This window comes from Mya arenaria, chromosome 16, assembly GCF_026914265.1.
Source record: "Mya arenaria isolate MELC-2E11 chromosome 16, ASM2691426v1".
Taxonomy (NCBI): Eukaryota; Metazoa; Mollusca; class Bivalvia; order Myida; family Myidae; genus Mya; species Mya arenaria.
In genome coordinates, this window is record NC_069137.1 from 22,491,141 (window position 1) to 22,506,529 (window position 15,389).

The following is a 15,389-nucleotide window of genomic DNA, read 5'->3' on the forward strand; positions in this document are numbered from 1 at the left end:
AATAAGCTATGTTAAGTCTGAAGATGTGCGTTTTGGTGTATATTAGTACTGTAATAAACTATCTGGGCTATTGTAGAGGGTCGTGTTATGGGTGAGCAATCCCGCACAATTTAAAGTAAAGTAGAGCAATTATTTTTCATCTGGGCTAGATATTATGAAATGTAGCTTAAAATAACACTTTAAAACGTTCAAGTCGTTTTACACATTTTGAGGCTACTTTTCCCGGAACCGGCCCTGCCAAAATTCGCTTCTAAATTTCCTTTACGCTTCTTCAAAAAAAGAATAAAGGGATGTCAGTTTGGCAAAATATTTTAAAGGATGATAACGAAATACGACATGTACTTGTAGCTGTGAATGTGGAAGCTGAATTTTTTTTTAAACTTTATGTAAGCTCGCTGATGAATATAAATCACTTTCTCTTTTCTGTCGTACATATTATTTTAAACTTGTACAATGTAAACAATGTAGCCCAACCGTACACTTACCCGTCCAGGTAGTTTCCCGCAACCCATATATTCATTTTAACAAGCTTGCATGAGCTTAAAGGTCACCATAAATATTCATTACCTGAAAGGGTGTTCTTCCCTATCACTAAATTCGTGAGTGAGTGAGTGAGTGAGTGATTGAGTGATTGAGTGAGTGAGTGAGTGAGTGAGTGAGTGAGTGAGTGAGTGAGTGAGTGAGTGAGTGAGTGAGTGAGTGAGTGAGTGAGTGAGTGAGTGAGTGAGTGAGTGAGTGAGTGAGTGAGTGAGTGAGTGAGTGAGTGAGTGAGTGAGTGAGTGACTGAGTGAGTTCACAGTGGGTTTAAACTATTAAAGACATTCAGACCTTCATACCTGTCTCATCAGTTATTAACAATTTACCTTTACGAGTACATAGCCACAATATAAGACGTCAAAGGCAACCATAAGATACAGGAAGACAAATATCCACCATTTTAATGAGAACTTTGTTGATTGACTTTTGTGTACCGCCTTGGTGTCCACGCTCTTGGGAGAGCTGCAGAGACAGCGTCCAATAACCTCTGGCTACGACGCAGTGAACCGACTTGAAAATCAACATAGAGGATGTAGTGGCTGATCACCACTACTTGCCCCGCCATCAAAACGGTTTGCCGAGATAAGGGGCGAAATACCCAGTGACAGATGGGCACTCGGTTGAGGACGTATATGTTTAGCAGTATAGCTGTATCTTAGCAAAGATGGGGTTTTACCTGTTTATACCTCCCACTTGTCCCAACATTTGAAAAAAAACCCTCAAATTTAAAATTTTCAGCCAAATAGGAACAACATCGACCTATTGATAATGAAGAAAGAAGTTAAACTAATAATATACGCTGATAAAATCATTTTAGGTAATCAAAGACCAGATATATACATCACCTGCGAACGACTGATGCCAAAGCTGAAACAACGTTGCCAACTCTTCAGTATGCTTTTGTTAATAATATTATGAGTTAAACATTTTGCAAAAATATATTGTTTCAAATATACCTGCAAATCAATGGCTTAATGTTAACAAATAAGATTTTTTTTTTTAAATCAAATATCTTTAAAGCATTGCAATGTATTTAATAGAGTAGACTATAAATACATTTGCACATATTGGTCTTAAAAAAAGACGAATAACAAGAGCGGACTAGTCTACGGATTTGATAAGCATACCCTTCCTCATGGTCAGTAATAACGTTATACATCTATATGAGCACAGAATGGACATGATCATATTATTAACGAGAGAAGTTGAGCTGTCAACAAAGGCTCTTCTACTGCTTAATGAATCTCTTTGAGTATAGAATTCACATGTACCATTGTAAACTAGATATTAGTTATTACTATGCATACCTCGTTTGAAGTCTCTACCACACGTCTCTCTTAAGATATCGGTGACAGATCTAACCGTAAGTAACTGAGGCCGTGCAGTTCAACCATATAAATACAAACCCTTTCTGTCTGCGTTTTAAAACAAATACAGGAAGTACTAATTTTTTGTAGATGAAGAGATAAATAAGTTCAAGAATTTTCTTCTGCAATAATACTTTCATATCTTTTAACAAAACATAAGTCTGATGTAGAAGTTTTTGTGGGATAAAAATATTCTTCTGCACAAAAAAAACATCAATTATATTAGTAAAACTCGTAGGCTAACATAATGTTTGAAATATAAAAGATAAAGTTTAGTGAATTTTGGTAATATGAGTACCATGCTATTATAAAATAACTGGGGCGTCTCCAGAGCATCCTATCTAAACGTGATCTCAAACTGGGTCGATGTAATTTTGTTCGCCTGTGGAAGCTCTAGCGGATCCAAGGGGGGGGGGGCGTTTTATATTCAGAGTTAACTTTTTATTTCCAAATAGGAGAAAAATGTTTTCAATTTTACCAAAATGTACTTTTTCGGACTAGAAATCGTTAAATAAATATAATGTGGAGAACACCTAAGCCGCTCTGGCAAGATTTAAAACTGAACGGATTTCGGTTATTAGGGACGGGCGCAACTCAAAACGTTACATCCCTAAGTTACCTTTCTACCGTCATATCTTTAGCCGCCCCTGTATAGCATTACTGTTGAACTATTATTACTTTTTTTTTGAAATACCAATTAAATAGAAATTATCATTAATAATAAGGTACATCATATCTTAAAAGTTTACGATTAATGAGACGGTATACACACTGAATTTCTTAAAGCTCTTCACGCCAAATTCTAAACTATATATATTTGCGTAAACTTGAACGTATTAATGTAGTACTTGATGATGAGGCATAACATTTTCCTTTTAAAGTAGATTAGTATACTATGGGCATGCTTCGGTTTCGTTTTACCTTTGCAATAACAACGCGTTACCATTTGAGTAAAAAAAAAAATTATGAAAGAAACGGGGATTACTCTTTTGTGATAGGTCAGAAATAAACACGTGATTTCAAGTGACGCGCGCAAACCATAAAATAGCTGCGCATTAAGATCGACAATAAATTCGCCAGGCCGCGATGGAATGACAACATGTACTATCCAGTTGTATACAATTTGTTTAAATTTAAAAGAAAATGAGGGATAAAGAAAAATACTAAAAGCTTTATAAAACAGTGAGTATGTTATTATATAATTTTTTAAAACTGCAAAGAAACAACTGCATTTGATCTCGGCTGTTTTGAACTTACTTTACTTTGAATGTGTTTTTTTATAGTGAATCTTGAGGACACGTTTAGGAACTGAACATACATTGTTGCAATTAATTAAACTTAAAAAGAAAATAGATCTGAAACGATTTAGCTTCAATACAAAAGTAAAATCTTGAATATACCTTGAACATCTGCGTCATTTTATATCTAGTTATTTTAACTTCCCTTGATTTGAACGCAACACGCACCCATTAAAAGTTTGGCCGTACATGAGAGCGTCACATCCCGCCACATATTCCCAGCTCTTCTCCACCCGCATCTGAATTCCGAAATACCACAAAAAGTTCATTTATAACTAACTCGTAGCGAGCCGTACACACATGTGTCGTTCTTATATGGTGCTAGATAAACATGTCTTTTACGATCATTGCGGCGAATAGGCATGCTAACACGCATTATTATGAATATGTTAATGAAGATGGTGCTGGTTGTGGTAAGGATGATGATGATAACTTGATGATGATGATACTGATGATGATGATGATGATGACGATGACGATGACGACGACGATGATGATAATGATGATGATCCTAAGCTATGCCTGATGCATGGAAATATGAAATAATTTCGGTTGTCAAATCAAGAGAAGACATTGTTTACACCGACTTTCAACGTATACTGGACGGAAATAAAACAGAATGTGATTATAACATTGAATATTTTTACACGCCGTATGTATTGATATAAATATATATATATATACATATATATATATATATATATATATATATATATATATATATATATATATATATATATATATATATATATATATATATATATATATATATATATATATGTATATGTATAAATTCATCTTGTAAAAAAAACCTCGAATTGAAACGTGAAAAAAGTTTAAATAATTTTATAATTTAGCTAACTCAATGCTCTCCTTGTGTGTTTAACACAATACGACTGCTCGTTTTGAATGAATATGTGTGGGTTATTTGTAATTGTAAGAAATTATTTACATTTTCAATAGGTACTTCCTTTTCGTGAAGTCGTTACTCTACGCGTTATAATAAACGCCTAGATAAAACGCTGCTATAATATACCAAGGACACGATAGTTTAAATTATAAGTTAAATATATGTATATATTGCGCAATCCAAATACAGAAATGAAAAAAATGTTATATTCAATATATTTTCCCGCAATACCTCAATCACTTGCATAATACTTATGAGTTGTCACTTTATAATGATTTCTTTTTTTCTAAATAAATTCATTAATTCAATCATCTTCAAATGTCGATAGTTGCAATGATATACAAATATTGTACTGAAGTATTGATAATATTGAATATTCATGTTGTATCCTTTTCAGAATTATTTAGCATGGCTGAGAGCATCAAGACAAAACATGAGAATTGGCTGAGAGTGGTCTGGGGACTCCTGTACGTGAGAAATGGACTTCAGGGATACGTGGATACAAAAGGCAAACAACAGTACCAAACGTTCATGAAAAATGTCAATGCAAATTGTAATAGCCAAACGTGTGACCAATGTCAAGTTAATTGCGGATGTCAAAAAGGCATCCAAATACCAATTTCCCAATTCAACAAAGGTCATTTCTGTGACGAAATGAAGAAAGAGATACAAAATAATCATGCAAAAAAACCATTCTGGAATAATACAGATTCTACGAAATGGCAGGATCCCAATAAAGGTTACTGGGAGGTTGCCAAGTGTTTTCTCAGTACAGACGGTTATTTTGATACAACGGGGCCAATAGAGGTGGACGCTTCGGGACTTTTAAGCATCTGTATAAACAGCTCGATTGTCAATCAACAAATAACAGATATTCAGGCTTTTATAGATGTAAGCATACATTTTCTTATTTGAACACAGTTATAAATAACGTGAATGTATAACAGAGCGTTTTCGAATTTATCATTTCTAATTTACATATATGAATAGTCTTATAGCAAAAGGCGCCAATGAGGTTTAGGACATATGCTACATACAGTAAACATACTGGATAACAATATTATCATATACATATCAGGTGCGAAACATAAGAAACAAAACCCTGCATGACGCCCGATATGAGATGGACGGAAAGAAAGCAGACGATTGCCTGGAAAAGATGATAACCGTACTGGAGGACCAAAATGAACTCAAACATGATACCGATGCTCAGAAAGCCGCTAATCATATAAGAAAGGTTAAAAAATGTACTTGCTCTTATATTCGATTACAAAACCTGTCAGTTTATGTTAGGAACACTATGCTACGTATTGCTACTTTTCTTCAATCTAATTTATGCATACAGAAAAGTTATTCAAATTCATTAAATCCACTTTTAAACAAACCATGTTATCATTGTTAACGACAATCGAAACGTCAGATGGAAAAGGAATACTAAGAAAGTAGCAATCACCTAAACGGGTTTTCGCATTAAAACCATCTAGATATTATTTTGCGCAAATGTCATATTACTTCAAACATCAACACACTTGAAGCATATGCCTGCTGCTAATCAACATTTTATGATAACAACTTTTAAGAGAATGATGTGTAACATAAACAGGTGTCTGTCCTAAATGAACGCCTGTTGACTTCTTATATTAAATATGTTTGTATTACCTAATGTTTGAATATTTCAGATCAAAGACAAAACAGAAAAGACACCGGCTAATATGATTGAAGACTTACACAAATGCCTGCAGACAAACTTCGACGTTGATAAGGCTATCAAAGAGATCGAGTGTTCGATGTATGGCAGGCTACGCAAGGAACTGAAAGAATATGTAGATGACGGTAATGTCCAATATGTTTCCTTTGACACGTACAATATACTAAAATTTGAAGATTCTGTTTCATATCAACTTATCGTAAGACTGCTCATTCATATCGAGCTTGCCAGATTGACATATATACGCATTATTGTTAGCGCGATGGTACTTAAGGTTAGTGTTAGGGATTTTTCTGGTTCTGATTTCTAGCAGCAATATAATTGGCAATACATTAACTAAAATAAACATGTTACTGCACTTAATAATCTTACTCATCTTTGGACATATCATTTAACATATGCTTTTTCAAAATTGAATCATATGCAGCAAGTAATATTTTTTATTACTAAAGTATAATAAATGCCACTGCACAAAGCTTTCGTTGACTATCAAAGCAGGCAAATATGTCAACATGAAGAATAAATTTGTTTTCAAAACAGTATCAAAACTTATGCTTCCCAAAAAGTAGACTGATCTTTAATAATTCAGACCATGTTGTTGAACAACACATCACATTTATTTCATGAAACTGTAAGCAGAGGCTGTGAATGTCGCAACATATTTTATGTATCTGTTACAATTTAATAATACGTACGAATGAAGGTATGAACTGGTTTCTTATTAATTGCCTAATGTCATCATTATGCCTTGCAGTGGTCGAAGGAAAGGTCAAAATTGTATTCGAACAGGAGATGCGAAAGTTGAAAGATCTACATGAAAGAGGTACAGACGAAAGTGAAGACAATGTTGAAGGTTAGTTCGTATTCTGGAAGTGGTTTTGATTATTTATTATAAACTGTTTATATTAGAAAATTATTACAAATCGTCAAAGTTAAAGCAAATAGTGGCCAGTTTTAAAACCGGAAACCAGCTTGTATTGTGAAGGGTGTTGAAATTTTATATTATGCCGAAACGAAATAATCAAAGCAGTTATGATACTGTAGTGAACACTATTGAAAAACAGTTAATTAACGAAAGCCAAAATCATTAATTTGTTTCCCTAATTTTAAGCAAATATTTAAAGGAAAATAGTCAAATAATAATTCGGAATAGAACGTTTTTTCGAACAACAGTTTATTAATTTTGCAAGTACAGCTTGGGCCTTCTAGACCTTAAGTATACCAAATCCGACAATAATCAGATAATGAAATGATTAATTTCTGGTGACAATCTAAAAGAGGCTTATTTAAAGAACAGCGTTTATTTCTTCGTTTAAACATAACGTTAGAGACGGAAGCTTTAAAACTGACGCAATTGTCATTGCTTGACATCGTCTTGCCCAATACTACTGATAAGCCATGACCAGGTTTTTTTAAATATGACATTAAGACTGCATTCCGAGCAACACATGTCCAAAAAATAACATAATGAGTTCAAGCGATATTTCGATGTTAACTGGGCAATATCTATTCTGGTGTTTGTGGAAAAGGATCGCCGTGGATCGGATCGCACACCAATAACGTCAAGGTCGCACTAAGTCATTATAAAATACTCCGTATATTACATGAAGTCCTTTGCTATGCAAAATATTATGTACAAAGAAAGAAATGAAATGCTGCATATATACATATACACTATAGATAGAAAATTGCTCAATACAATATGCATCGGTTACTTTCCTTACACAGTGACCTTTATATAATACTTCAAAACTTCAAATACTACTTCTTGGGCATTTAAATTGCATACTGCTGGTGTTCGTTTTGATATAAAAATGGTCAAAAGTATAAATCGATTGACCTAAGATTTAACTTAACGTAAGGCAATATTATATATTGTAATAATAAATGTTTTGTTTTTAGACATATCTGATTATTGTGTCCCGGATGGAATAAACTAAGACGGTTAATCATATTATTCGTTATTTTTTTGTAAACATAACCCTATATTTTGACATATGATTTGTGTATATCTCCGTTGCAATATTAGCCTAGTTCATCGGCTTGCAAAACAATTACAATGCAATAAATGAGGAAAAATTAATCTTGTGGACGGCACAGACATCAACAGACGCTGATCTTAGATTACTGTGCAAAATACTTATTGAATCTCTTCACAGATTTACGACAGCGGCTGGCCAAATACTATCATGAGAGACTCAACCACGCGCTCATATCGCCTATGTTTTTAGAAGAGAAATTGGACAAGTTTTACGTCCCTCCAAAGATCTTTGAGAAGAACGCCAGAAATATTGGTGTAGCTGAAAAAAGAAAGGGAACTCCTGTGACATCTTATAGACACTTGATCTGTAAAACTGGTAAATTTGGAGATCTAGTGTTTATCGTCGGTGAGGCCGGGATGGGAAAGTCATCCTGTGCCGCAATGTGTGCACTGAAATGGGCCAATCAGGTCTTATCAACGAATACGAGTAATGAACCGGAAGAGTATGCTTCACATCGAAGGTCACTTGAGTCTACGGAGCTGGAAAAGCTGATTCAATCCAACAGCGATCTTGAACATATGTTCCTTACTAACGCAAAGCTGGATGACCAGTTTCAGGATGATACTTTCTTTCAGAAAGTTGAGTTTTTATTTCACCTCATTCTAAGAGATAGCTGTCACCTCTGCGACTTAACAGACATGATACAAGATCAGCTTATACAGAGCATTTACCCACTCGATAAAACGATCGCTGCAGTTTCCACTTTGCATAGTGTCCTGTCCAACAAAAAGTGCGTGATCATAGTAGACGGCCTGGATGAATGGACTCATCCCAATGACACGAATTGTAGATGTTTAGGAGACAAAGAAATCCCTCATTTAGCGCCGAACATAGATGCAACTGTGTTGATAACATCACGACCATGGAAAATGTCACAACAACGCGTTAAGGACTCGAACATAAACACATATCTGGAGATAGAGGGAACAGCAGATAAGAGGTTACTGATTCAAAAAACGATTAACGCTCTTAATAGAACATTAATAGAAAAGAAAACATTGCTGGATTTCGTCAAGTTTGTTCATAGAATGACACTCACACGTCTTTTATCGGTACCTATTATATCAATATTGCTGGTATGTCTGTGGTTTGAGGGAATACAGTCCTTTTCTATATGCAATATATACGCATACACTATTGAAATGATGTTTCGAGAAAAATATTACCTTGTGCCTATTTCGCAGAACAATATTCCTTTCTTACGCTGTTTCGAGCAAACAAAATTGGTACAAAGGTACTACAGCATTGTAATGGAGATTGCAGAACTTGCTTTTACGACTTTATTTTCGAGCGACCAAACATCATCCATGGTGTTTAAGAAAGTTGACAATTTGAAGCACGATACTCTCCTGTTTGTGCTGAAGTCGGGAATCTTGCAAGAATCAAAATCAGCGTCTTTGATTAGAAAGTCATCGAGCTACTCGTTCGTCCATAAAACTGTTCAGGAATTTTTCGCTGCAATATACATATCCTACCACCCAAAAGAGTTGAAAAGAGTAGTTCAACCTTTTTATGAGAAGAAGGATGATATGTCGGATATTTCACAGGTGTTCATTTTCATGTGCGGTCTGAACATTGAGTTAGCAAATAAGATGTCTGTCATGATAACGAAACACATATCCAATAGTAAAATACATTACTGGTCTTCTTCCATCCAGGAAACCATTGTGTCGGGTTATAAGGAGGCTAAAGCTAGTAAACAATTAGATATTCAGTTGTCTCTCACCAGCTTTAATTTAAGTTCTGCAGAAACCGAAATAGTAAATAACTTGCTATTAATGAACAAGTCCAAGATTCTAAGTATCAGGGTCTCGTCCGATATAAGCCAGGCGAAATTCCAGGAGGTGATCAATGGCTCCAAGGACACTCTGACCTATGTTTGGATATATGACGTGGCTGGACAATATAACCTTTCCGAGTGCAATAATCTCCAAGACTTATCGATATTTGGATCTAAAACAACGGAAATTGCGGTCAATACAAACTTTTTAGAGTCACTGCATTTAAGTTATGTTTCGAAAGCTGTTGAATGCAGTATTTTGAAGTCATTAACGTATCGATCAGTGAATTTGAAATATTTGAAAATGGAAACTATTACCAACGTAAGTCTATTCTGTCAGACTCTTCCTCTGCTGACTAATTTAGAAAAATTGAGCCTAGGATGCATTTGCAACACGCATTTGTCACTACTGACCCATTCGAGTCTATTCGAAATAGATGGCATCAAGAGCATTGAAGGCTTGGGCGTTTCAAGTATAGACCTTGGTGATCACGTTCTTCTCCTACCAGCCTCCCTCCGAATTGCTGTACTACAAGGGGTGACAATGACAGGCCGTTCCTTGAGGAGGCTTGTGGAAAACAGCCCTTCTTTTTTGAAGTTTTTACTACTGAATTGTAATGTGGACCCGAACGTAGAGTATGAAGCGATTAAACGTTAATTGCAGACCAGCGTTTATTTCAGGGAGCAGGGCAGCTTAACAAGTATAGGAGAAAGAAGTAACAGGGATATCAGTTAGCACTTTCTAGTGTGATTGTATTTGATATGGTTCTGTCTGAATTATAAACAACCAGAAATAATAAATTGACTGCAGTTTAACGCCTATGCTACCGTTTGTTTTCTAACACAAAAAAACTGACCATATAAACCATTACTTAATACCTTTAACCGAAACGTTATAAAACTTAGTATGTGAATGCTTTAATATATACAGATTTAAGCATCATCTGTTAAAAGTGTAACTTGGCTTGCTCGTGCTGTGACTATGACCTACAATAGGAATCTTGGTTGTACAAATGTTGACCATTTGCACAGGATATATTTTATTGTATGAATTTTACCATTACATTGATAAAGGAGTGTGTTTTAACATTAGTTTTGTTTACCTTTCAATGCCTAGTACGTTCATACATTTTGACTGAAATGTTTGAACAAATTAAGATTATCGAAATTCAGTTATATTTGGAAAATCAATACTTTGTTATTAACAGGCTTCAAATGTAACTCGCTGTGAGTTAACTGTCCGGAAGACGTTTAAGGCAATGATTGGTCATTTCAACAGACTGCATGACAAATACATGGATATTGCCTTTTCTGTTTTAGCTCCATTGTTTATAATTATAATTTGAATCTCTTTAAAATCGTTGTATAATAAATAAGTTTGAAATCATGAAAGCGTGCATAAGTCAATGTCTCAGCAACTACTTGATGTAATGCATAGACACTTCTTTCCAACCACCCTAACGTCTTAAGTGATATACATGCTATTAGATAACTATTTTATGTATATATTATGAAATTATAACCCCTTATGTTTCTACTTAGAAATTATTGTTAACGTTTTGTATGTTAACTTTCGTTAGTCATATATCAGCAATTACTTAACGTATTGCATTTAAACTTTGCACAATACCTGCCAATCATTCAAAGAACTTTAGTTATAATTATCTGGCAGTTAATGTCAATTATGGACCTTTTTCGACAGAGGATTTCCAGCTCTTGTTATTACCATTGCATAATAAACACCTACCTAGCATGATAAACAAGCAACCAATGTATGTTATTGAGAAATGTCTGTACATTTTATGTGGTATAAGGACGGGAAATTGGAATTTACTAGGACTGCATTCGTTGAAGCTAATAAGAAAGATAAATAATGTAATTATTTGAATGTTTTTTTATTATATATAGAATCTATATATATTTAGCAACGTCACTTATTTAATTGAATAAACAATCATCTAGAGACAATTGACCAGTTTTTAGTCAAACATTCAGTTGACCAATAACGTTAATAATTATTTTTATGCATTTATTAAAGCACGAGGTTACATTGCCCGATGAATCTACCCTTCACGACCTGAACAACCTTTCCAAATAATATTGACAAACTGCAATTATTGCATTGGTGATTGTTAAAATACAACAACATGGTTCTGCTCATAATAGCATACAATAGAAAGCAATCGACAACATATTGGACAAAGTGTCTACGGATGGAACATTGGCATATGGTAATACCACATTGGCATAAAATACTCAAAATTAAAATAAAAATGTTTTGTTTTAAGTAATGAACAATTTCATCATAACATTTAATCCATTCGAGAAGTGCGAACAAGTGTCTGCAGATGGGATTAAATATTCGACAGAGTTCTGTTAACAATCGTACGAACGAGCTATTAAGTCATTTACACGCATGTCACCTCTATGCCTCAAGCATTTCAGTTTAAAAATACAAATACAGCACTGCGGAACAAATGTTCTCGCAAAAATAATGTATTCCAAGCCGTTCAAAAATAAACAGTAATTCGACAAGCAAAACATTATCGTAATTTTGTGTTCAAGGCCTCAGTTGCAATAACATATCTATGCTTTCTAATTGAATGTATGTATGCACCAAAAAAAACAACACGTTTTGTATGTACAATTGTTGCATAATTTATTAACGAGATTGATCGCCACCAGAAATAATCAATTTTATCTCGATATAATTTTAATAACAAACGCTTGGAAGCATACAACAGTTCATCACTGTTGTATATAGTTTGAGAATGAAAATATCCTATTGAATTTATTATGTTTAAAATAAAACATGGCTCAATATCCAGACAAGTATTTTCTTTCAGTTTTAAGCAACATTTACTGAATGTGAAGCATGTCTTATGTACTTGAAACATTAAGATATCTTGAGGGCGCAAAACATCGGGAAACAATAATTATGTCAAGCAAGCAAATAACTTTATGCAAAAGTTGACTTATTTTTGAATAAGTTATGGTTACATGTTGTAAAAAGAGAAATGTTTTGTATGTATTTCATTGTCTTGCATATTTAACTGCTTATGATTGCTTTTATAAATATTTTTTACAAATTTTAAAATGTTGCTGAACATTCATATGATATAAAGTAATTGTCTGAAAAAATAAATTCTGGGGTTTTAACGATTCCATTCTGTGGTATCACCCTAAATTCATGGCTGCCTGGTCATTAAATTTTGGAAGTGCCCCGTCAAGTAAATCAGCTATAGCTTAGGAGACTTTAAAGTGTAGAAGTGAGAATTTTACAGAACAATGCCCAGTGTAAATTGTTTATCAAAATGGTGCGTGATAATGCAAATAATTCAACACTTTGTTTTAGATGAAAGACCAACCACCAATTGACATTAAGAATCGTGGACAACATATGAAATATCTCATGAGTGTTAGAGAGAGCGATACTAATGGGCTCGTTTTGTCACAAAGCAGAATCATTATCTGGACAACTATGTTTGTTTTACCGTACACAATTTATATGTCCGACATTCCTTCAGAAGTCTCTCAATTTAAGCATGCTTCTTCATTTTGTTAAAAAACAGGATTGATGACCAACAACTTCAAAGATTTTCGCGACATAAGACTCTACCAACACGCATCTTTTTGCGGACGCCTACAAAACGCAGCAGGAGAAAACAATCCATTCTCATTGATTTATGTATTAACGGATAGAAACTCTCTTCTTGATAAAAACCCCGTCTAAACTTGATATTACACACAACGACTAGATAACAGCAACTGACATTAGTGCAAAGTATCATATATCATCCACTTAAAGCAGTGGGACCGATTGTGTAATCCGAATCATACAAGATTATCTCTTTATAACGATGAAAAAATGATTTTCAGACGTTTTTAAATAGTCATTCGATCACTTATCGCAAAGAGAGTGACTTTGAAGTAAATGAAAACAATACTCTCAATTCATTAACAACATTTTATTGTTATTCTTAAACATGTATCTAGTGAATTTGAATGGACGGAAAAAATACTATGCATGCTGATGCGAACGATTGATCAAATTATTTAGAACTGTAAAAATCAGCAAAATAGATCGACAGAAAAAAAACTGCCGAAAACCCTTCATCACAGCCGCAATGCCATTACATAAAGCGATAGAGAAATAATGTCGATATTTGGGTCATTTATTTGGCACATTTTGGTGATTGAACTGGTTACTTTTATTGTGCATTGGCGCTTTTACCATCAAAATGGAGAACTATAAACAGCATGCACTTCAGAAGTAGGGATGATGTTGTAATTTAACCTGTGGCAGAAGTCCAACAACTTATGACATAGGGACTTTTTAGCGCCCACGAAGACATAGTTAATGAACATATCTCGAACGAGTGAAAAGACGGAATATAAGTTCAATGTGTGTGATAAATATTTAAAACACGAGATAACACGGCATCGAAAATCAGCTATCACATACCAAACGAAATAAGTGTTATATTCGCCAACATCAATTCAGAAGGAAATACAATCCAATTCGCCACTTACAATAAGGTCATGGAGCGAATACTCGATGTAATCACTACCCATCTACGTAAGAAGATTTGTTAAGATGTGTGGTTGTCACACACAAACTTAACAACATGTTGCCAAAAACCGTCTCAACCACAACACCACAAGTATCATTCGGAAGAAATGATAAGGACAACGCATACGTTATGTCCCAAATAGTTCGAGACCAACACAAACCTTGTTTTTATGGTCATCTAAATATATACACACAATAAATGGCGTCTAACAGACCTACACAAAGCTCATCCAAAAATGTTGTTGGCGATAACGTGTTGATATAATGTATGTGTGCCTCTAGCTTCCATACTGCATACGTATCATTTGATCAACATTCAACGGAGTTTTATCAACTGACTTACATCGCACGATTTCACAGTATTCGATTTCAATGACATATCCTCTCGCGAAAGCAGTAATGTTTTGCCTAGTTTATGTACAGATACACAGCTTTTACACTATTCATAAGTATAAGTGTTTATTTTTTGTTGGGGTCAAGTTTTTCATTGTGTGATTAGATATGAACTATTTAATTCATTTTTTCTGGCTGAAATATCAGGGAAACGTTGCACAGCAGTGCTTAAAACAATATCACACTTTAGTTTATGGTCAATGCAGTTTGAATTTATGATAATAACGTGATGTAGTTTGACTAGAGTATTATTAAACAACATGGCATATACTCTTACATTGAAAATAATTTCGCTTTATGATTATGTAAAATGCATTTTTATTCAACTCTTTTCATATTATTTTAATGACCTGACACTTGAATGTTTAAATATTGATATATTACCAAATAACTCCGTGTAAATCTTAAATAAAGATTCTGTTTATTATGCGTCAAACAATTGCTAATTTTAGGATTGCATTTGAGTTAAGAGGTTCTAAACATGAAGTAAGAACATCCGAAATAAGTTTCAAATACATATTCAGATGATGTGCTAGATTTACTTCTCGATCTGTTTATGTGACAATAAAGGAATGTGATACAAATGTTTTCCAGTTTTGTTGAGATAAACACGTAAGCAAAACCTTTGAAATGAAGTACATTAGTACCAATTAGATTTTTAAGAACATAAAATCAACCTTTAATAGTATTACCGCTTGTGATGTGAAAATATTAAATGAAATAGTCACCCGATCCCTATTTTTTGCACGGATCATTCTTTATTTTCGTGGTAACTGTTTCG

At 34.0% G+C, this 15,389-nt stretch overlaps 1 protein-coding gene across 5 annotated transcripts; it reads left to right on the plus strand.

Annotated features, from left to right (window-relative positions):
- The first annotated feature begins 2,741 nt into the window (after positions 1-2,741).
- On the plus strand, positions 2,742-15,169 carry LOC128222206 (uncharacterized). Of its 5 annotated transcripts, none has more exons than XM_052931124.1 (6): positions 2,742-3,090; positions 4,510-5,003; positions 5,191-5,349; positions 5,792-5,945; positions 6,575-6,673; positions 7,980-11,578. In XM_052931124.1, the coding sequence occupies exons 2-6, from the start codon at positions 4,521-4,523 to the stop codon at positions 10,298-10,300; spliced, it is 3,216 nt and encodes a 1,071-aa protein (XP_052787084.1). In that variant the 5' UTR covers positions 2,742-3,090; positions 4,510-4,520; the 3' UTR covers positions 10,301-11,578. The 5 variants fall into 5 exon arrangements, with proteins under 5 accessions (XP_052787084.1, XP_052787083.1, XP_052787085.1 ...); XM_052931123.1 differs by having other exon boundaries at positions 2,743-3,086; positions 7,980-11,577; XM_052931125.1 differs by lacking the exon at positions 7,980-11,578 and adding an exon at positions 13,215-15,169 and having other exon boundaries at positions 2,748-3,086.
- Positions 15,170-15,389: the final 220 nt, after the last annotated feature.

Excerpts from the sequence above, each read along its gene's own strand:
- LOC128222206 (XM_052931124.1), top strand. The coding sequence starts at position 4,521 with ATGGCTGAGAGCATCAAGACAAAACATGAGAATTGGCTGAGAGTGGTC. Across the intron at positions 5,350-5,791 it reads CCGCTAATCATATAAGAAAG|ATCAAAGACAAAACAGAAAA; the intron begins GTTAAAAAATGT and ends TGAATATTTCAG. Across the intron at positions 5,946-6,574 it reads GAAAGAATATGTAGATGACG|TGGTCGAAGGAAAGGTCAAA; the intron begins GTAATGTCCAAT and ends TATGCCTTGCAG.